The sequence below is a fragment of the Chelonus insularis genome, unplaced genomic scaffold (assembly GCF_013357705.1).
Source record: "Chelonus insularis isolate UGA/USDA-ARS -01 unplaced genomic scaffold, ASM1335770v1 contig_94_pilon, whole genome shotgun sequence".
In the NCBI taxonomy this organism is placed as follows: Eukaryota; Metazoa; Arthropoda; class Insecta; order Hymenoptera; family Braconidae; genus Chelonus; species Chelonus insularis.
The window spans coordinates 3584459-3607897 of record NW_023276783.1 but is presented as its reverse complement, the minus strand read 5'-3'; the positions used below and the strand labels follow the sequence as shown (position 1 = coordinate 3607897).

The 23439-nt window shown below is 33.1% G+C and overlaps 1 protein-coding gene across 1 annotated transcript in view; it reads left to right on the top strand.

Annotated features, from left to right (window-relative positions):
* The window catches only part of LOC118072829 (nuclear receptor corepressor 2), a 248198-nt gene that overhangs the window by 142980 nt on the left and 81779 nt on the right, over positions 1-23439 (top strand). Inside the window, exon 4 of the mRNA XM_035092958.1 lies at positions 5993-6083. Coding sequence (XP_034948849.1) covers positions 5993-6083 — 91 coding nt within the window. The remainder of the gene's footprint in view (positions 1-5992; positions 6084-23439) is intronic.

Here is a 23439-nt window from a genome sequence, read left to right as displayed (position 1 = left end):
TCTTTCAGAGCTTTTTTCTTTATTAAAAAATATCTTGACTAATTCTGGTATGCTCAGTGAACCCACAACGTCAAAGTAAAACTAAACACTATTGATTTTTTTGTTTACAAAAAAAAGCAGTGATCATACTAACAACTAGGCCATCATCACTAACTATTCTTAAAGTTTGGGAATTTTATTTGTAACTGGGATTACGATGGTGACTCTATTATTTGTGTGATGATCATGTGTTTGTCCTTGAATGACCCAAATGAAGAAATGGTATATCATGAACTCTTCATCATCAGTAGTTAATTGTGTTACAAATAGACTGATGTGCTGGAACTCTGATCAAGGCGTTGAAATCATGTTTTACATCAAAACCTTCTCCTCTAAACCATCGATTGAATACTAACGGTTAAAAAAAATTATTTATAAACAAATTTAATTTTTAACAATACATAAAATAATACTTTTTAATATACAGCTATACCTTTGAAATTATTTGTCATTTTTATAGATACAGGAAAAGTAAAAAAAGTTATAAAAATTATTGCGTTTAAAACATTATCTTTCAAATATGATGAGACAGCGAGATATCTTATATATATTTTTCATCGACGGATACTTAACGGTTTATCGTTTCCGACGTGTCCGAGGAGGGTAGAAGAGTCCAACGACATATTTCTGAGGGTGGCGAAAAACTAAAGAACGAAAAAAAAAGAAGGTTAAAGGAATGAAAGAAAGACAAAAAAATGAAGATTGGAGTGAGATACAACGTAAGGTGAGAAAAGCTGAAGCTGTCGGGCGTGTCAGTTGTCCAATGGACCATACCAACTCCCTATTACACTCCCTAGGTGGGGTTGAAGAAATAATAAAAATGCCATTAGTGTCGTCCCGTGTGTGACCCAGGGATTTCATGTCGTTGTATCGGCTTATTCACTGTTGGAGAATTTTCTCTTTTACACGTTATTTGATTTGATCATGCCTATCATCATCTTACACAGCTGAAGAATTTTATTATTAATAATAGTGAGATTATCTTTATTCTCTCACTTACTTAAATAAAAGTATAAATAATGATTAGGCTAAAAATAATTTAGTTGATGCGGAATAATTTGGAAACTCTAGTGGGACAGTGTGAAAATAAGATAAATGAATATTTAAAAGAAATTGAAGAGGATGAGGGGTGTTGGTAAAAGGAAAAAACAAAGTAAGTTTAAAGAAGGCACAACGAGAAAAAGCAAATTCCCGAATAAACACATCCGCGCCTCTTTATGACGGTACTTTGCGGATCCCAGAAGTCACCTCCAAACTACCCTCTTGTGTACTACGCGCATTATTAACTCAACCACCGGAAAATGTCAAGCGGGACCCAGTGCTTATCTCTACTGCTTTTCTTTATTTTAGCGCCAACCCCGTCCTGGTCTGTTCTCTATATCGTGTAGCTGCCATCTTTATCGTTTCCTTGGCGTGCTGGTCGGTATATCTCAGAGACTGAACTGCAGAAAGTAGTTCCTTTAGATCGAGTTTCGTAGGCACTAGACTCCAACTAGATTTCATCCTCCCATTCCATTCTTCTTTTAAGTCCAATCGTTTGAATGAAATTCACGATCAAATTCTCAAATGTTTTAATCACTTTCTTTGCTTGAATCAAGTTGCTTTTCTCAATTTTCTTTAGTCTTCCCCCAAAATTCAGTTTTCCTGCTTTTCATCCTACCTCATACCCATTTAAGGGAAGGAGTTATCGTAGGGCTGTGAAACTACAGTCGTATCCGGAGTCGAGTAAGAAGCATCAGGGATGAACAGAGGGGGTTGGTCGAGAGGGTAAACGACCCGGGGGTCTGAAGTCTGAAAGATAAGGTGGACCAGCTCTTTCACATCCCCTCCATCACCCCTTCCATCTTCTCCTAGATTATGGAATGGCACTTTAATTACACTAATGGGAGAACCAAATGTTAATTACGATTCGAAGTCTAAAAGAGAGACGATTCAACGGGGAGATGGAATAGGGGGCGCGAATGAGATTTCCGCTAAGGGTCGTTTTCGGCTTCGTTTCGGGATTAGTATTATTTAATTGAAAATACCGGTGTCGATGAGCTTTGTCTCCAAGATTTCTTTTTTTATTTTATATCTTCCACTTGGCCATATGTACTCTTTGATGAGGATATAGTTATGATAGTTGAAGCTGGGTTTAATTTAATGACTGGTTTTCGAAGATTGGTGATAAACATTTAGGAGTATGTCATAAATGCTTCAGGATGAATACTAAAAAACTTTACCAACTAGTAATACAGCTGTGTTTGTTGATTCTTGTTGATGATGAAAACATAGAGCATATCGTCACTATTCTATTTCTTTGAACCTGAATCATTCATTATCCTAAAATCATAAAAGTTTTTTCTAATGCATCTACTCAAATGTTGTAAAATGATAAAGATTCTATTTTAGCTATAATTCCTACATTCATTCGTCCAAATTGATGATGTGAATAAAAATATAAACTGTATTAATTTAACATTAACAGGACACTAAGTCTAAGTACCTTTCCAGCAGTTCTCTTCAAAAATGGCTTTAGCTTTTCAATATTAAATAATATTTAATAAGCTTATATTATTAAATATAAATCGTGCCGCCAAAGATATAAATATGATTAAAATGACTTTTCAGACTAGACTATATAATTTCAAATCTACTTAATAATTGATAGAGCCTTCAATTATTAGTTATGAATAACTATTATTGATCCAAGAAGATACTTTAAACTTATAAATGATTGAAAAATTGATCTAGAGGTTGTCAGAAGTTAATAGATTATTTTAGTGACATCAATTATGAGTTATAATTGTAAAAATTCATAGATATTGAGAAAGCCTTTTTTGAACTAATATGTGGTTGACAAATTTTTGATTGAGTAAAAATAGAAATGAAGCTTTCATCAAGCACGTTATATAATAACGTGTAAACGTGTTGGCATTGTGATCACGAGGCACTTAGGACACCTAACGATGTAACAGCTTCCGCTTCTGTAGTGCATAAACAAGCCATAACTGTTTTATGGAGCCCTCATGTTTGCAACACAAGTGGATGTCATGCGGGGAAAGACCTCGTAACTTGTACGAAACGAGCGCTTGGACGGTGCTGGTGATATATGAGCAACACACAAAATTCGTGGGGATTCTTTCTTGCCACTTTGTCGATGGAGAAGAAAAAATAGCTGTCGAAAGTGATATAGGAAATGTAGTTTGACATTTGAGTTAGTATAGTTATGGGTGTAGTAATAATATGTATGTTAAAATCTGAGACAAAAAATGTCAAAAAAGTCTCTTTATTTCTATGAACAAAAAGCTATCCCCTGGCGTCTCTTTGATTTTCTCGCGATCTCTTATGCTGCATGAAAGGGGACGCTGGCCATAGACGGGTTTCAATTTAAAGTTCGGCGAGCGTGTCAGGATTTCAATGTGTAAAATGTGTATGCTAAACTTTGCACCCTCTCGTCGAGTGACTACACCTCCTACCCTGATTTCTATGGAGCAAAGAGTCAACTTGCTTTCGTCGTCTTCGATATCCCCGACGTTTTGTCGCACTCCCTGTCGCCTTTTGGAACACAACGGACTGTGGACAAGGTCCTGGGAAAAATCAGCAAGTCTGATGGACGTTGGGGCTTCAAATAAGGGCTACTCCAACAATGTCTATTCCTATGCTCATCCAAAAAATTTTCTTAGCATGAATGAATATTTATGTATTTTACATATGTGTCTTTTCTAGTAAATTACATTTTTAATTGTTTATTTTAATCACAAAATACTTTTGGAATGGACACAAACTTTTCGTTTGAGGAAGAAAAAATTCCTCCGCTAGATGAGCTATTTATTGAGTAAAGGTAATACATATTTACGTATGAAACTAAAATCTCTTTAATCTTAAAAATAGAATTAAATGATTTTATTGATATTTCATTCGTTTTGTGAAATTTTTAGCCAATTATCTTGTTCTCTGTCTCTCTGTAGAAGAATAAATTTCAAAAAATAACTGATTTCATGATTAATTAATGTTTAAATCATTATTAGACATTCGAAAAATTGATCCACAAATCTCAAGACGGCTATATATATCCTTCTGAAATCAATCTATGATTTGATTTATTCCATTATTTGAATTTAAAAAAAGTGCTTTAAATCCACTTCTACTTTTCGTGAGTGCCATCACAGCCCAATCAAATTTTTCTCGATTACTGCATGATCAAATTGTTATATACTATGTTAATTTATTCTCTCTCATAGATAATTTTTCTTCAAGATTCTTAGTAAAAATTAATTGATAAAATGGAGTTATTGAGTTCTTTATTATAAATATTTATGGTTTATAATTTAATGATTATGAGAATTTTTTTTCGTGAATTATATCTAAAAGAAGTATATAGAATAAAATGTATGATAGAAAAGGGCAAAAAATATTAGCATCAATTGATTCTGAAGCCACAAAAGATGAATTTGATTGTATATAGTAGAATAAGTTACCTCTTTTATCACAATGATTTCCGTTTCCATCACTTGAAAATAAAATTTATAATAATTTCTAATTCTTATGTCAACCATTCCGCGGTATTGGTAACTGAGAAAACTTTGTAAAATTTTAAGGGATGAGGATATCGAATAAATGGAAGAAAAGGATCTGAAGAACAAACTTTTCGCTCGAGTCGGATTACTGAGAGCTACGGTGGTCGGATTTGAAAATTTTCGATTGGTAGAGAGAGAGTGAGAGAGGGGGGGGTGTGAGAAGAGACAGCGTGATTGATTTTGCATACGACACAGATTGGACGGGTTTGAGAAATTGGACTGCCTCAGCCGGATGGTTTGCACGACCTCGCGATCACCCTCAGGGGGTGGCCATACTTTGCTATCCAGAATTCTCTGGCTTTTCTATTTTCGTTCTTCTTCTATCTTTCCATCTGAAAGCATTTCGTACATATCTCCTCGCACCTCTCGGAATATCTAGAGTCGTATCTCAGCAAAAGATATCGAGAAGCGTTAGGCGATTTGTGCGAGATCGTCGACGTATTTACGACTAGATATACTTCTACATCTTTTTTTGACTTTTTAAGGTACTTTATAGATTTCAGTTTTGAAATAAAAAGTAGAAAAAATCACTCGATAAAAAAAATTGGTCGTAAATTCTTCATTATTATTTTAGAATCAAAAATATATTTTGAAATTATTGGTAGTCATAAAAATCATTTGCAATTAAAACATTCATGCTTTAATTAATTAATCATGATTATAATATATTAAATATCGTAAATAATCTGTCCGTGAGAGGATTTTTGTCATTAATAAATCTAATTACTATTTTTCCTTCTATGATGCAAAAAAACTGAGACTAATAGCACATAAAAATATTCAAGCCTTTTCTTTCCTAGTAATCTAGAAAGACTGATCCTTGGTCTCGGAATTTTTTTTTCTTTTATCTATTCATATTTCTCAATTTTATGGATTAATCTAGATGAAGTTCATTTTGAAATTGAACTTTAATTTCTAATAAAATATCCAAAGCCATCAGTTTTGAAGATTCCATTCCTATAAAACAAAAGGTTAATAGATGACTAAAACTGAACGCATCCTTTAGAAATTCCGCCTTTTGATTTCGAGTCTTAAGCTGAACCCGATAAGCAAGTCCCGTCTCGTCCGATTCGAAGGAATCCCAACATGCCGATCACGCACAAGAAGGATAAAGGGTGAGAAGAAAGGATAAAGCATCCCCTTTAATACCCTTAGTCTAACTCCAGTATAAAATAAAGGGCTGACATGCGAGCAAAAGCGAGGAAAATACTAGGAAGAAAATAGGGTGGTCCTGATGAGAAATGACTGAGAGTCGGTTAAACTCCTTTCATAAATTTCTGTAGATATTTTATACTAGCATCTTATAAATCTAATGGTTATCCACTATCAAGACCTATTTTTTTAAGTATTTTCAAATTTTTCAGTAAATCATACCGATTTTTCTTTCGTTACAGTTGTACCTGAGCAAAAATCGACAGAATCTACTTCATTACGAGTTTCAAGGAATATCTTTGACACGATCGAACTGCCCCGGCACCCAGCAAGGTAAGTTATTACTTTTTTTAAGTTCATTTTCAGCTTTTTCTCTTTCAAAAGATCTCATAACGACAATAGGATTTCCCAACACAGCTGTAATAAATATTTTGTATATTAAATTGATCAAAAAACTGTAGAAAACAAAGCACACATGTTGAAATCAGCTTAAATCCTAAAGAAGACACTTTAAAAAATAATACCATTCAAAAGATATTTCCAAATTTAGATTGAAACGAGTAAATTTAGCTTCTAGCTGCAAAGTAATTTTCTTTGTCTTAATTATTTGATGGTAACAAATATGCATATCCATAAAATAAACGAAAGCTTTGAACAAAAGTCCGACATTTCAATTAGGTCCCTTATTAGTTAACGATAATAGGAAGGGATGTTCTAGCCGAGCTTTCTAGTGCTTACCATGGGGTATGTTGGGTCGAGGGGGTTGTTTGCTTCGGTCCACCTCTTAGGATATTAAGGGCTGACTAGGCACTCACTTTAGGGGTCTCAGTACGCTTATATAGCCTCGGAATCCTTTCATCGGGGACTTTCAAACCTTATAGCAGTAGTGCAAGTAAGTTAGGCACAGACACATACGCAAGAGTGTACGTGAAGATTCCGAGTCATGAAGTAGCAGTAAGGCTAGAGGGTAAGCTAGTATGAGAACGAATAGATGGCAAGTGACCTGTCGACGTCGTTAGGTCGATTGATTTTCCCGCTATGGGTGTAGGAAGGTCACAGGGGTGTTGCAGCAGTCGCCTGTGGCTTTCCACAAAACGATTCTCTATCTTGGAGAATATATAAGGGTAAATGGCGAAGGTGGAAGCCGAAGAGGACGTAGAACTAGTAACATCTTGTATTGTCATAGCTCTAGCGCGACAAATTCATAATTGCGTTAATGCGGGCGCGCAAGGGGTTTGTTCACCACGAAGACCACAAGGCGGAGCCTGTCATGGCGTCTCGTGGCTGCAAAAGCTCTTATCTTCTCTCTCTTCTTATCCTTGTTCCACTTAGAGGCTCGTTAATCTTCGACGGATTACCCGAGAAAGTATCGCCATTGTGCTTGGATGCATGGTCCAATAATTATTAATTAAATTGCCCAGACTCAGCTGGGATTTATTGATTCTTTCGTTTTTTTCCATTTTCCCCGATATTTCAGATTAAATTACAACAGTTATAGCTCAACAACTTGAAAAACATATTATTAATCGAATTTTTTGATGGGTTATTTAAAAGTAATTTACAGAAAAATTAATACTGTTTTAGTTTAATTTTGTTTATCGAAAAATGACAAACTAGAGAAAATAAATTTTTTATTCTCAACATTATTATTATTATATTTATTTTTTTGTAATCCACACGGTATGGTAACAAAATTATTGAGACCCTATTGTTGAATGGTTAAAAATAAAATAAATAAACAAATTATATTGCTATTGATTATGAGTAAGTGTATATTTTAATAGGGAATCTTCTTGATGTGATATAATTTTTTAATTCTAAATCATTTAAAACATCATTAAGATGACTTTTTAGTATCATTAAAGTATTGCTACTATCTTAATAGAGATTATTTAAATACATTTTTAATTGGTCTTTGGTAGATTACTTTTTCAAATACAATTTATTTATCCAATAAAGCATCTGAAAATGCAATCTCACCTAATTTTACCGATTATAATGAATTAAAATTAACTTATTATTGATTAAATTATTCTTTTATAAAAAAATGAAAAATATTTAAAAATTGGAATTGTTATAAATTATTTTTCATCTTTTACAACAAGCTTAGAGATTAGATGATAGAATTTATGACGTTTAATGAAGTAAAAAACCACTAAATGTTTATAGACCATCTAAAGTCAGGGAAATACTTCATTTTCTCACTTTATTATTTTTATTATATAAATGCGTAGAATAATTTTAAATTATTTATTGCTTTTCTTTTTAAATATGTCTTATTATATTATTTAAAAAAAAATTAAAATAAAATCAAAGCAATGAAATACACATAAAATTTTATTCAGTTCATTACATAGATCTTTATTTACTTTATTTTTTACCGATAATAGATTTCATCTGTTTCAATATATACGTCATTTGACGACTGATAAAGATGCTTATGAATACGTGTGTTATAGAGGGTGGTACTGAATGTAATTTTGCAGTAGAGTGGAGTGAACGAGCCGAAATAAAACAGTGATATCGAGGCATTTCACGCACGAGTGAGAACGTTTAGCAGATTCAACGTGCGTGCCGGCACTCGACCTGCCACCCCTTCTCACTCGTTTCTCCCCTCTGAAAAATACTGCTTTTGCTGACACCTGTAGCTTCACATTCTACATACGTATGTTTGTCCGAAGGGTGAAAAAAGTCTTTGGTGAAAAGATCTTGACTAGATCACAAATCTAAAATTGTGAGAAATAAAGATGAGTATCTATCTAGAAAGAAGAGATTTTGTCTTTGTAAAGAGAGGAACTATTAAAGGATGAAGGAAACTGGAGAATCTACAAGTGGTGGACTTTACGGGACTTAAGATTAATCCCCATAATTACTCGACCTCGTTTCACCGTAACCACCTTCAGGGTTCTCTTCTCTTCTCTAAGACCACCCCCTAAAGCGTTTTTTTACTACACCCCAAACCACGAGCTACTGTGGTCCAGTTATAAAGATAAATTTTAGATAATAGGGAAAGGTCATTTTTCTTTTATTAACATATGTGCTTACAATTATTTGAATTAATAAATATCAAATAAATATAAATCCCACACTAAGAAATATCTAGAAACTCTTATGTTGTAATAAAAATATTTTTAAAACAACGAATTTCAACTAATTCTTATCTAAAAGCAAAAAATATTTTCGGCTCCATAATAATTTCTATAAAAATACTCTATATGGCTACGATAAAAATTTCAGCTTCCGTAGAATTTTTTTGTCTCTGAAAATAAGAAAAAAAAATTTACTCCAATGATTATTCTAATATTTTCTTCTTTTTTTAGTCATATTATTCGGCAAAGTTTTTTTTTTTTTAATAAAAATGTCCAAAAATGTATGATACGTGGTTGAATGGAATTTCCTGTAAGCCAGAGAAGTTTGAAAAGCTTTACAAACTGACTTCCGGTACATGGATGAATCAGCACCCCTAGCGTACAATTCGACACAATCCCTCGTCTCTTTCAGTTTCTCTATATCGTATAACGTAACCCAGCCTAAAACTACTCCCTAATTAAAATATCGATCCTTATTATTCGACGGACCAGCAGACGGATCGGACGGAAGTCTCGTCCACCAACTGATTTTATTCTTGATACCCATTTTCCTTCAGTACTATCATCAGTACCTAACTTCCTGCTTCTCCCTCCCTGTGTTGCCCAAAACTTTTTCTATGCAAGAATGACTTAAGAACTTAGAAAATGGTCTTAAAATTGAACTGTTGGAACAAATAACCGGAACATGATTGAGATATGAGTGGAAAAAAAAAATGAAGAATCAACTTCCTGGTTGAAGCCTCTGATAGAATTGAAAATTTATTCGGATCAGAATAATTCCCTTTATTTTGAAATAATTTTCGTGAGTTTTTGTTTTGTTTCATCAAAACTAAAAAAATATTTTTTACTCTCTATGATTTGAATTTTTTTTTTAATCTGAGCAACAAAATATGAAGAATCAGACTTAGAATGCCTGATTTACGTGTTGATGCTATGCATATATGCAGCAGTAAAAATCAGACTAAATCAGTGAGCTTAATGCCACTGTTTTAGATAGTTGCTTCATTATCACGTTATAATCAGTGCATATGCATTGGTTTTGTAGTCATTTCCATAATTCTTCCTGTTTTATTTTTAGAGAACGCTTTGTAAAATTCAGGACTACCCCAAAATTTTTCTGTTTAACAGATATTTAAGGATTTAAAAGCATCTTGAATGAAACAAACATGTTATTTAAAAATAAAATAGTAAAAATAATGGAATGGACTGCAAAGTCAGGTAGTATCCATTGATTTTGCAGTGTAAATTCAATCATTTTTTGAATCAAAATTTATAATTTTATGCATATTTAACTATCCAATTTCCTCGATACCTCTATATTCAGAATTTAATATGAAGAAAGTAAATATATTATAATTAGACCAAGATCATCGCCAATTAAATTCTATTTGAACAAATTGAGGATTTTGATTTTGATAAACTTCAGGTAGGTAACTCAAAAATCTACAAACGAGTCTTTTCAATAATTTTCAAAGTTAAATTAGAATATAATAGAGAGTAAATAGAGCTTAGGTCGTCGATTATGAAACGGTTGAGTGAATCGGGCAAAGTTCAATCAAGGCACGCGCCGGAACCAATTTCACGGTGAAGGATAGATGGACGGTGGATATTTGCACGTGTTTGAAGGCGGTTATAGTGTAAGAGAGACCTTGTGACCTTTCCTTAATCACTAAAGGATTGGAGAGTTGGACAAGCTGTGGCGTTGACCACAACGACTGAGCGTCGCCTTGGTGAGCAGACCGGAGCTTGGCTCCTTACGCTCTGTTGCGGAGACGACCGTCCATTTTACGTGGGGACTAACCACGGAATATTCGATTTCACCTCGGCTTCTCTAGTGCTATACGACATTAATTGCAATCTCCAGGCAGCAGAAAAGTCATGGAAGTTAGTCCTGAGGCGAAAATCGAAGTCAAAAGCAGTATCGAGATGTTGAATACCATGATATCTTTGGATAAACCGCGATGATTTCACGGTGAGTCGAGGATATTCTGCCTCAGGCTTGTGTACACTTGCTAATCGGTGTATTAACTAGATTCGCGGGTCGATGGTGTTATTGGCAAATTGATGTTTATTTCCGTTCGTAAACTGAGGAGCGAGATGATACTGATGCAAAATTGCCACTTGGATATGCAGTGTTTTTATTTATTTTGTTGATTCTAAACCAAAAGAATGGTTTATTTTCCAAGATAGTTGTGTACTTTCTTGTGATAGCAATAGTGAACAACTTCAATTAATGATAAGCAAACTTGAATTTTCAACAAGAATGTTCTCAAGCAAGGTACAACTAGAGCTATTATTGGGTCACAACTGGGTCATAGCTAGATGATCACACTATTTGATGGTCTATGTTAGCCCCATCACCTGATTGCCGAGTTGTCTATTCCTGTATGAGTGATAAAAGTGAAGATTAGTTAAGCTAAACTTAGCTAACATTGAACTAAAACTTATAAGATTGATTCACCCTAAGGTAAAGATAAGGCCAATTTTTTTATCATTAGAATATGATGAAATGAAATATTCCTGTCATTACTACGCATAAAATTTCGCCTTTAGTCGAGAGTCTGATTGGTACATTATTTATCCAACATAGAACCAACATTGGATCAAGGTTGGGTCAGTAATGGATAAATTCTGCTCCCTACTAGGAGTTTTAGTTACTTAGCACATGGAATGATTTCGTATTACTCTAAACCTACTGTAACCATAGTGAATGCTTTTCTTACCTTAAATTTACTTCATCCTTTTTCCGAAAAATCTAATAAAATTTAACCAAAATGATTAAGCTTGTTAGCTTCACGAAAGCAGACCCTATTAGACCTTAACTTCATTACCTAAAAATTTTCCAATGAGAAAATTCTATTTCTAAATTGATCAAATAAATCCTCTCCATATTTATTAGCAACAAAAATAATTATTACTTGAATGAGAGCTTGTTATTATTAATAGTATCCCACTTTAATTATAAGTCAGGTGATCAGCCATATTTACATGCACAAAGACTTTATAGACTACAAGAAGATTAAATATAAAGTTGAGAATTGGTCGAACGATTCTAGTGTATCTCTCGGCGCCTCACGCATATCGTTTGTTGGTTTTGCGGTGTACCATTAGCGCTGCACTCGCCTTTACCCCTCGACCTCAACCTCTTTGCCATCTCCAGGGAGAACGGTGAGCTCTGGTATTCCCGGGCAAAGCCTGCAAACCACCCTCTAACATTCGCATTTCTCCTTCTCTCTTCCTTTCAGTCGTGAGTTGAAATCAAATCGCACCCGGCATACCCGACTAATTCCTAGCTCTTGCAAATATTACTCCCAAAGGCCTGCGAATTGCTTGAGTAACTTAACGGCGTTAGCAAAAATAATTTACTGGCTTCTAAATATTTTCTAAATATTGAAAGTTGATTTATTATTATTTTTCCAATTTTCTCATTTCTTTAATAATAAAAACTAGTCGTTTATTTATTTAAAAAATCAGTCATATCGATCAATACTTCAATCTAATGTTCTCTCAGCTAAGACTCAATTTTCTTTGAAATTCATCTCAACTAAATAGAGATAAGTATTATCATAAGTTAACGATTTCAATTAGTCAAATTGAAATATTAAAGCATAATGATTGTTATAAACTGAATCAATTATATTGAATGACATTATTCCATTTATTATCTCTCATGAGATTCTCCAGACGTGTCGCTAGGAGGATTTTTAGGTTTCTTTGGTGGAGGTTTAGTAAGGACGTATAAGCCTAAACCTATTGCTGCAAGTGCTAAAAGAAGCACTATTACTGTAACTACAATCCACTCCTGTGTGTCCATGTTTAAAATTAATCAAATTCACTGTTCTTCTAATGAAAGTTAAAAAATATTAAAAAATAAATTTGTTAGATTTACTATTTTTTGTCTTTATAAAATTCACTTAGTATTTCATCAATACTAAACTTTCTTTACTAATTAAAAGTTAACATCAGGGATGCTGTAATAAAAATAGTATTATTAATAGATAATTAATGATAAATATGAATCATTTTTCAATCAATAGGTTCGTGTTATTATTATTATATCTTATAGCATGGTATGACTCATTTTAGCATGTTTACACACGTTCTGAATGCAACAGACTATTATTCACAAAATGGATTTTGTTCCTTATTGAATATTTATCAAATCATTACTTATTGTTGGAGATATATGTTCAGAGCTCTGAATAATTATATCAATAATTGAAAATCTATGATAATCACCTAACTAATTAGTCATTAATAAAATTTATCTTTACGAAAAAATGATTCTTTATTGCAAGGTAATGCAATTGAGGTTACTTTCAAAGTATGTGAGTAAATTGACTTAATTCAATTCTCTTCAATGACATTTTGTTAGGATAATGTCAATTTTGTTCATGAGTGCATTCATGATAATGTTCATATATTTATTTCTAAGACCCTGATCAGATTTAGGCTTCAATTTTATTGGTCTTTTATACCTTCTAATTAGTTCAAAATATTTTCATCTTTTTTTTAGATAAATAATGATAATATTAGATATGAGAATTAGCAGATTTGTTTCGACCATTCAACATAATTTTAATCTTAGTTCATACAAAACAAAATTAAGGCGAAAAACCACTGGAAATTTGGTGACTCCCACGAGTAAAATTAAGTGAGAAAACAGTTCTAGAAAAGGTTACTTCTCTTGTGTTTTCCCCTTGTATCCCGTCAAGTGCGTTAAGATTTCTGGTAGACGCGACACCTCTCGCCACAGCCCTTGTTTCTACTCTAGTTGTTTCCTCCTGCACTTCACACCAAGCTCCCTTCTACTCTTTTACTTTAGCCTCTATAGTCTCTAGCAGCTGAGTAGAAGTAGAAAAAGGAAAGTCTGGTGCCGAGGCACGACCGGATGACTTCCTCTTTTCATCTAGAGTGCACGCGAAAGAAAAAGAGAAAAGACGAATAAATCGTGGGATTCTGTTGTCTAAGAGAGAAGAAGTGTTACTATTCAGCAGCCTTTACTTTTATCCTGTTGTAGCACGTCTTTTCTAACCCTCTTACTACCATCGTCTGAGTTTCTTACCAGACTGTGAGCTCTTTCTTTCTTGTCTTGAGACAATGATATCACAGAAAAGGAAGAGACTGAAGAAAAGGCTCCAGTCTCGTTTTACAACCCCCAACGGACTTTGCAGTGTCGCCTCAACGCAAAATTAATATCATAAATAATATTATAAAAATAGAAGACAGGAACAACCGCAAAAGTGTGCCATAAAATCGCGGAAATATTCACTCGAATAAATTAACTTGTGACTTTGTTTTAATGTGAGAATCCTAAAACTCTGTGACTTGTTAGCCTTTTTCTCTTACGTGTCTTCAGATGATGGCGTAATCAGGCCTGATGGTACAAAGCATATTGTACTGATGATACAGAAGATGAGACGTGTATGTGCTTGTTCAGGATATTATCGTGAGTTAGGAAGATGAGGGTAGAGAAATGTTGAACGAAGCTACAGGTAGGAGACACGATAAAACGTGCTTTGAAAATCAGAGAACGCGGTGTTCACTGCTTGGAGACACTCCAGTCTTTCCGAGTGTCGAGATCCAGGAACCCTCGTTTAATCGACCTAGAGGGATGAGTGAAAAGGGTTGCTCAAGTACCTACAGAGTCTCTTTTTGGTTTATACACATTTCAGAAACATCCTCCACATTTTGTACAGTTTTTTTTCTTCACTAATTTGATGAAAATAAGAAGATTTGCGGTATAATGCTTTGAGGTAATTTATTTTTACGTAATTCTAGTTGATCTCGTGCTCTTTTACTCAACAAATTCTACATTAAATAGAACAGTGAATTCAAATTTACAGGAGGATAAATAAAATAGTTTTCTTTATTTAGAGATTCAGAAATGTTTTAGATTAATTTTCAACTTGGATATAATTTAAAAACATAATGGCCATGTTATAAATATAAAATATATGGATTTTGATCATCACATGTTTCACCGAAAGCTTCAAATGGAATGCTCTAAAATTTTTTTATCTTTTTTGTTGTTGAAAAAATACTGTAAAATCTTGAAGATACAAAATGATAATTTTAGAAGATATTCAATAGGAAGTGCGCTAGTTTTACATCAGGATTTCCTTCCAGCTGTCATCATGCAACATTTGAATCGGGCAGTTTACGAATACCTATCATATGAAAAAAGTCATAATACTATCTGGGTAAATGGGTCAGAAACTATTGCAGGACATTTCCAAGCCATCAAATTCAACCACGGGCCAAATTGGGGCCTGTGGAATCAAGTCAATGACTCGTGGATAAAACGACAATAACGACAATGTAGTCATGTTAAAATAGTAAAATTAATAAATTTACAAAAAAGAAAAACAACTTTGTTGAATAAAGAAAAAAAAAGTATCGTAGAATCGTAAGAAGTTGATGGTTGAATCTTTGATGAGAGGATGAGAACAACAGCAGGCATAGCAAGACATCAAACGACATTCTGTATCGACTCGTGGGGTTTAGAATTTTATTTTTAACTCAACTGGGGATGAAGTAGTCGCTTTTCCAAGGACTTTAGTGGCCTCATAAAATGCAAGTACATAAACGAACTCAGTCAATAAGCTGAGACTCGCAGGCGTGACTTTAGAATTTACTTTTCATGGTGAATGAAGTTATGGTTTATTAAAAAAAAAAAAATGTCGTAAGTTAAGAAAGACTGGTCTTCAAGAAACACTTGATTTTATGAGAAACACTGTTGCTTAAGAATTATTATAGTTCATTTGATAAAAAATAAAATCTTACCCAAGAAGAATTTCTTAATATATAAATATTAAATAATAATATCTTTCTCTCAGTAGCAATAAATTCAATTTTGATTAGAAAACTTTAAACAGTGATAAAAAATCACATGCTTTTTTGAACAATAAAATATGAACAATGCTTTGATGATCAGAATGAATAAGTAATAAAATAAAATGATGAATATGAAATTATTCCCCATGTTTTTCTTCAGTCTATGGTCTTGCAATTCAGCAGTGGTTTGAGAAATTTCGTGTTATAGATATGACCACAAATCTTAGTGTTGGATTAACACTCCATAGAATTCAGTAGCTATTTTAGAACTGGGCATTCTCGATGAGTATAGTGCAAGAGAATCAGCAGAGAGGAAGAGAAGGTCGAGAAGATAACCAAGGTGGCGCAGAATGGAATGAATAATGAAGTAACTCGCGCCTTGGCCGGAAGGCTAAAGGAAGCTGTCCCAACCAACCCTCCTGCAAGATTAGCGCTGAATTATGGCGTTAAGATCACATCTAATTGTATCAGTCCACCGTAGTATCTATCTATCCATCTGTGCCTGAGTTAACTTGCTTATTCTTGCCCCTTTAGCACCCGCAGCCATTTCTGGCAAACCTCCTTCCGCATCTTCCGCACCATTGACCCGGACCTTAACCATCGGACAGTCTACATCGATTTGCCTAACCTTGTCTTCATACCCTAAAGACACTAGGACTGATGCCTGTTAAAAGATTTAAGATCCAAATTGTACCATCAGGTCACTCACTATGCAAACATTAAGTTTGAACTTGCTAAGGAAGTAAGATACAGGAGAGAGGCTTTCAGAGGGTTATGGGTGGTATTAAAGGCCCTTGGGATGATCACTGAGCTTGCAACACTAATCAAGACATATGATTATAGGCCCTAGAACACCCTCGAATGCTCTTCCATATCCCACACCCTCAAGACCTTTACCGACAGCTTTAACATTCCTTAATGTCACAGATTATAGGGAGCTTTTTCTTAGGAGTCACTTTGTACTTTTCCTCAGCTTCGATAAAAGCTCAAAAGTGTTGATGATATTACATGTTATGCTCTAAATGTAAAGTAATTAGTTTTGAAAGCTCGCGATAATTTGCACGATTAATTAGCGAAATTGTTAGCGAAAACGTAGGTGAAGTAAAGCTCTTAGCTTTCAGGAAATTTCCCAAGACCTCCACAACATTGTGAAACAGAGAGAAGCGTCTTGTATTTGAGGTTACGTTAAGCAAGTTAGCACGACCCCAATGTATCGCGTTAAATTATGCTCAGTGTAAGAAGGGCTGCCACATGTGTTCATGTGAGTACGTACCTTCCATTTATGACATTTGTTGTTGAGTTGAAAATTTAAATGTACATTTTTAGTTTTAGTAAAACTTTTACTTACTCCATTGTAAATTTTTTCTTCTTTAACTCTTTGAACACTCTTTTTACTTTATTCTATCACTATTATCAATAAATAATAAATCAAAGAAAAATAAAAGCACTGGACCGTTGTTTTTTAATTTATGAAATAAACAGATTTTGTAAAAAAAAAAAACATGAAATGTCTTTTATGCATTAAGATGTAGTTTTGAGTTTAGATTTTGATAATTAAATGACATTTTTAATATTTCTTTATAATTTTTTTTTAATTCATTGGTGAAAAATTCAGTAAACTGCGAAATGTTAGAAACTTGATATCATTTTTTTTTAATTTTCAACTACCTAGCAGTGAATGACCTTTCAGATAATTTTTGTTGGGTTTATTGTATCGTAGCTAACTAATAATTGAATAATATACTGAAAGCTACACACTAATTGTATTTATTGTAAAATTATATTTATTAAAGAATCTAAAATTTAATCATTTTAGATTTTTCGATAGCTTTAAATTTTAACACGATGCAAAAAAAATGTTTTTAATGGAAATTTATGAGATTAAAAGCAGCTGGGGGGTGGTTTTGATCTTACGTTTGATCCCCAATATCACGTTTGGTGCTTTGAATGTCTTTTACTATCGCTGAAGACTTGGAATCCATTGAAAGTTCGCTCGAATGGTTTGCGTGAGTTTGCGACGACTTTCCGACACTAAAGTACCAGGGAAATGAGAAAAAAAGATGGAAAAGAGTAAAAACCAAATAAGAATGAGACATACGAAGGTGCGTACGTGTATTTGCTTTTATTTAAATTGTAAGTTAAAGGACGAATGTAAGTTCTGGTAGATCTTTCAGAGCTTTTAGCGAATGGAAAAAATGTTTGCGCTAAATGGTTCGATCCTATATGGAAATGAGTTGAGTCTTAACTTATTTGACTTCAGTAGCGTGTCGTTTTTTTTTGCTTTTTACTCCGACATCTTTGCATGAGTCAAACGATCGTTTTATGTACGTGACGTCACGACTACCGGAAACGAGTATGGAAGGGGCTAAATTTCTCTACCCTTCTGAATTATAATCGCATACATAGAAAGTTTGTAATATCGTTGATGATATGGATATCATTATATCTTTTAGAATCAAAGAGGAATATTTTTACAAAAAATTGACAAAAAATGAAAAATCGAACCGTTAAAATACATTTTGGAGGTTTTTAAAAAATACAATCACTAAAAAGGAGACCAATTTATTTATCAATACTGTTTTATTACATTTTTTTGATAATTAAGAAAGTTTTTCAACAAAGAATGTTTTTCTAATTTGAATTTTTAGGTTTTTTAAAAATCATTGCTGTTTTGTTTCATTTTCTACAATCACATTTAACATTGCAATGAAACCATTCAGGTATAAAACAAAAATCAAATATTGTTATTTGTTTTTTTACATACTTTTAATTTTTAGTTTATTAGAGAAAAGTAAGATACGTCCATTAATTTTAATCTTTAAAGCTTATAAGTATCCCAACTTTACTTTGAAATTTTTCTTGATGTAAAATCAAAAATCCAATGAGAATTTTGAGACTTAGTGATTGCTTTTCTCATATCGTGACTAAGAGAAATCAATTTTTAAATAAAACAAAAACAATAAAAATATAACCTAAGCTATTTATTTTTTGTTTAATTTAAATACAACTGATAACAAAAATGCCACTATTAGCAATGATAAAACAAGATACTTTAGAAAGCTCCATCAAAAATAATCTTGATATGTACATGAGCTTGATCTCTGCATCATTTATTCAGAATTTGCGGTGAGAAAGCTTGGACAAGGGGTACAAGAGAAAGGGATGCTGCATAAATAAGGCGGTGAAATTTGCAATTATGAATCAGGACTAGAAATACACGGCTGCTTTTCTCGAGTCTCCGACGTGCATGAAGCGTACGTAAAGCGGGTGGAGGGTGTGTTATACGCGAGGAGGGGTTAGTGTCGCTGAGGAAAAGGAGTGGTGAGATGAGAACGAAGAGGCGGGTGTCGCGGAAAAGTTGAAGGAAGCACAGCTGACGAGTATGCAAATGTGGACCTCTCAACCTCTCTTACTCTTTCCATCCTCACCACCCTCGTGAATCCAAACCCACGTCGACCCGCACGAAACAGTGCAATTCCCGTTTGCCAGGGGGTTGGCATTAGTGAACAACTTTTCGTCAAGACAGACTAACTGAGACACGTGAATGCAAGGGATGCAACCCCCAACTTTAGGTACAACACATCCAGGAATTCCGTTCTCTTCATCTCATTCTCGTTCCCTCCTCCCCCTTGAAATCTTTCATTTTAATCAACTCATATTATATCAGTTAGCATATCGCACTCTAAATAACATCTATTATGACTCCCCTTTTATTTGATAGTTTTTTTTTCGAAAAAAAAGCTCAAAGTAAGATGATGCCATTTCAGTAACATTGGACTATTCGAAATTTTTTATAAACTTGTAGATAAAAATTCTAAATAAGACCTCAATTATGACCATTTTTATCAGTGAGTGATGCTGAATTTTATATGTAAATTATTTTCTTTTCTTTTTTATTTATTTTTGTTAATCAAAGATTAGATTATTAAATGAGAATGATGTTTGCATGAAAGTCCTGTAAAACATTCATATTAAATTATTTCTTCCAAATATTTTTCTAAATTATTACAGAGAATATTTTTTCCATATGTCAACTAAATCTATCTTTAAAATTCCGATTTTTTACCTTTTTAACATTTAGCTCCTTTCTCGATATAAGGGATAAAAACGTTCGTCGTCAAGCTTAGAAAAGCTATACATTTTCACTTTGTCACACGTGTGTCGGTACTTGGCATCCTCGTCGCCTTCGCAGCTGCTTCCAGTCGCAAAATATAAAGCTTTCTTCTTCTCACCATCTTCTCTTTGCCCCTTCTTGTATTACATCCCCCTTATATGACTCCATCGTCCGCTTACTCGCTGAAGAAATGGAGATACGATGATGCGCATTTATGCATTATGTATTCTCAAGAGGTAAAAGCAACTTTCTCATTTGGGGTTGAAAAAGAAGGATCTAGGAGTTGACTAAAAAACAATTGAAATATTTCAAACGCACATCTGAAACATTTAGAATACATACCACCATTTTTCATCTCTAGTTTTTATTTATCCCCTTTTTTCATCACTTACACCATTGGGGTAGTTTGCTTCGTAATCACGTTTGTTTTATAGCCCGTTACGTCGCCAGATACTTTACTTAATTGTATAATTGCTTTTAAGCAAGCCGACGAGTTGACGCCGAGTCCAGCCTGACTCGTCTTTCTTTCTCTCGGGCAAAAAATCGAGATAAAAAAACATTAAAAGGGTTGACTTAGTGATGCTTAGGGGTTTTTAAATACCTTCGTTAACGCGATCTGTGCGACCTTTCTCTTAATTTTTACCACTAATTGTAAGCATTTTAATTTGTGAAAAGCAATGAGGCTTATTATGAACCCTTTCATTCTATCGTTTTCATGGATTTTATTTAGCTTTGGTTCGTTGTAGCAACAGTAACAGGACAGGATTTATATCCCTTTTACTTATGATCTTTCTTTCAACAAGTCTATAGATTCTTGTGCGGTTTCTCTTAGCTTTTCTCCTGGAGTAAAATTCAGCCTCCCTCTTGGTTTGCTCCAACGTCTCTGGCTTTGTCAAATATTTGCTCAATCACCGCAAAGACATTTCACTAACTTGGTCGAGAGACTATGGATCGCTTTCTCGCCAAAGAGAGAATGAGAACCTTGGAACCCATTCTCGGTTCTGATCGTCGTTATAAGTCGAAAATTTATGGGATTCGTTAGACGAAGGGTGTGGACGCTGAGCCATATCTATATTATCTAGGAGGCAAGAAACTGAAAATAAAATGAGAGAGAAATGTTTGCTTAATTATCAAAGGTTTTTAGTCCCCTTTAATTCTTTATAGAGAAGTAGAATTAGCTTTAAATTCGTCAAAGCTATTTCATTTAACTTCTTCTGTTGATAATTTAGTCCTTATTTGCGCTTGTAAAATCTTTTCTTGAGGGTCTTGTGAGTACTTTATTGAGGCGTTTAAAAATAAATACTAGAATACACATCATGTTTCGTGAGATTAATCATTAAAGACAGTTACTCAATTAGGTTAAAGAAAAGAACTCAGATTTTTTAGGAATTGCCAATGAAATAAATTTAATAAGTGATTGAAATTAAACTTGACAGTTTTGATTTTTTCAATAGTATATGTTTAAAATGTCTATAATATTTCTTTGACTTTTTATCCTCTTTTTTATTGTACTTATTCTTATAAGTTTTATAACTACACTTCATATCCAATATTTTCAGAGTGTGTTAAAATAATTTACATGAAATGTGATCAATATAGAATTTTTCTTAACAAATTGTAGAATGTAACACACCTTGAAGTGAGTAAAAAGTGACTACAAAATGCAATAGTTTATATATGGAATTTTAACATTGAACACACTTAATGTGCATTATTTTAATTCACAGGAATGAGCAGTGTATAGGTGAGCAAGAAGACAAGGTTTAACCAATGTGGAAAAATGTTACATATTTATTATAATTGTTGTCTTACTACTTTTTATTGTCTCTTAAAGTCTAAAAGCTTGATAAAAAAAATCCACTGTCATTTTGACAATTTTATATTTGAAGAGTACTTGAACTGGCATAATTATTTCAACCCTTCAAGCAATAATTAATATGAAAGAAAAATTGAAGGAAACATTTTAATAATACTAAATTGATGAAAATATAGCTAATTTTAGCAGAATTAATTTTAGAAATTTCTTCAACTTCATTTGTGCTCCAGGGATGGAAATATGGCGATACTTAAAAAAAATATGGTACTTGGGTGTAGTTATGTGAGATTAGCAATTCATGACTGCGTTCTTGTTATTGTCGACGAGAGGGCTCGTGCACATTTAACACAACGACGACACAATGGTAATAATAATAATTAAGGAGCATTGTATAATACAGGAATATTTTGGTGGTATGCTTGGATACTCTCGACACACCCTCTTTTTATATTCTTTTTTATTTTCTTCATTATTTACTTTTCCTTATTTTTCAACCTTACTTGATCTCAATCTGTTGGCAAATCTTAGACAAGTCTTTCTCTAAGATTTATTTATTACAAAACTCATATTGTTAAATAAATATATTATTGATCATTTGTAAAAATTCATTCCAGTATTTATGATATTATTAACGTCAGATTCTAAAGCTAAAGTTTCGAAACATTTTTGTTTTCCCAGAAAACTTATCAATTGTCAGAAGGAAAGATATTAAATGCTTTAATCGGTGCATCTGGGCATAACCAGTTATCAAAGGGGTGGAGAAAAATATAGTCGTATTAGGTAATTACGTTCTTTACCTCATTTTTTTACCTTCATCAATAAATAATATGAATGTGTCATACGAAGAAACTTTTTGATTATCAAAAAACAATGAAATATCATTATTTTTATTTATATAGATGCTTACGTAATCCACTCTTAAATATAATTTAGAAAATTTTAATATATTAAAAAATAATGATCATAAAATTCTTCTACTTTCTTCTATAATTTATGAGTGAAGAGGTAAAAAAAGTTTTGTTGCGCCAACTGTCAAATAATAAATTGAATGTTAATTTGAAAATTTTCAACATTTACTTTTTGATTAACTTATTATGTATTTAATGATAAATTGGTAATTAGTTTAAATATTCAATACTTCGCTTACATTTAGTTATTATTTTATGTAAAAGCAGTTTTAAATTTACCCCATTGAAATGATGGATTTCTTCGAAAAAAAATGCATTGAAAAAGAGAAAATTTATTTCGTTAACACAAAAAGCTCATGAATTTTTCTACTTAGTGATTCTCCTTAATTTTTAATGAACAAAAAATTCGAAAAGCTTAATTGCAATTCTAAATGTGTTGATGATAAGAAAATAAATTTTTTTTCGATGAACAAACTATGCAAAAACACATAACTGACAAAAGAAATAAGTAAAAAAAATTGTCTGACTAAGAAGCTATTACTACTAGCGTAGAAACGAATGGATAGCAAACAATACATAACTCTCGGTTCAAACAACAATGACAACGAAGAGTGGCTTATTTCTTTCTTGGGTCAATCTCGAATTGGTGAATTGAAGCGAATCGCGTTACTACACGGACGATTGGCCCTTACAAGGGGGTAAAATTTCTACGTTTTCTCTTTAGTCTTTTTTGGGAGCTTTGTGTATTTTTTTTTACGTTCATACGATGTATAAGAGAATTTCTCGCGAAAAAGCGGAAAAGCAACCCTTAGGATAGGGATCGTAGATGGTTATGTCATATAGATACACTCCCGTAAAGCATTCTATTTTGCTGGGTAATCCGTGGTTCACGTAAGACATGCTTATTTCCTCTCTTACTCTTCTA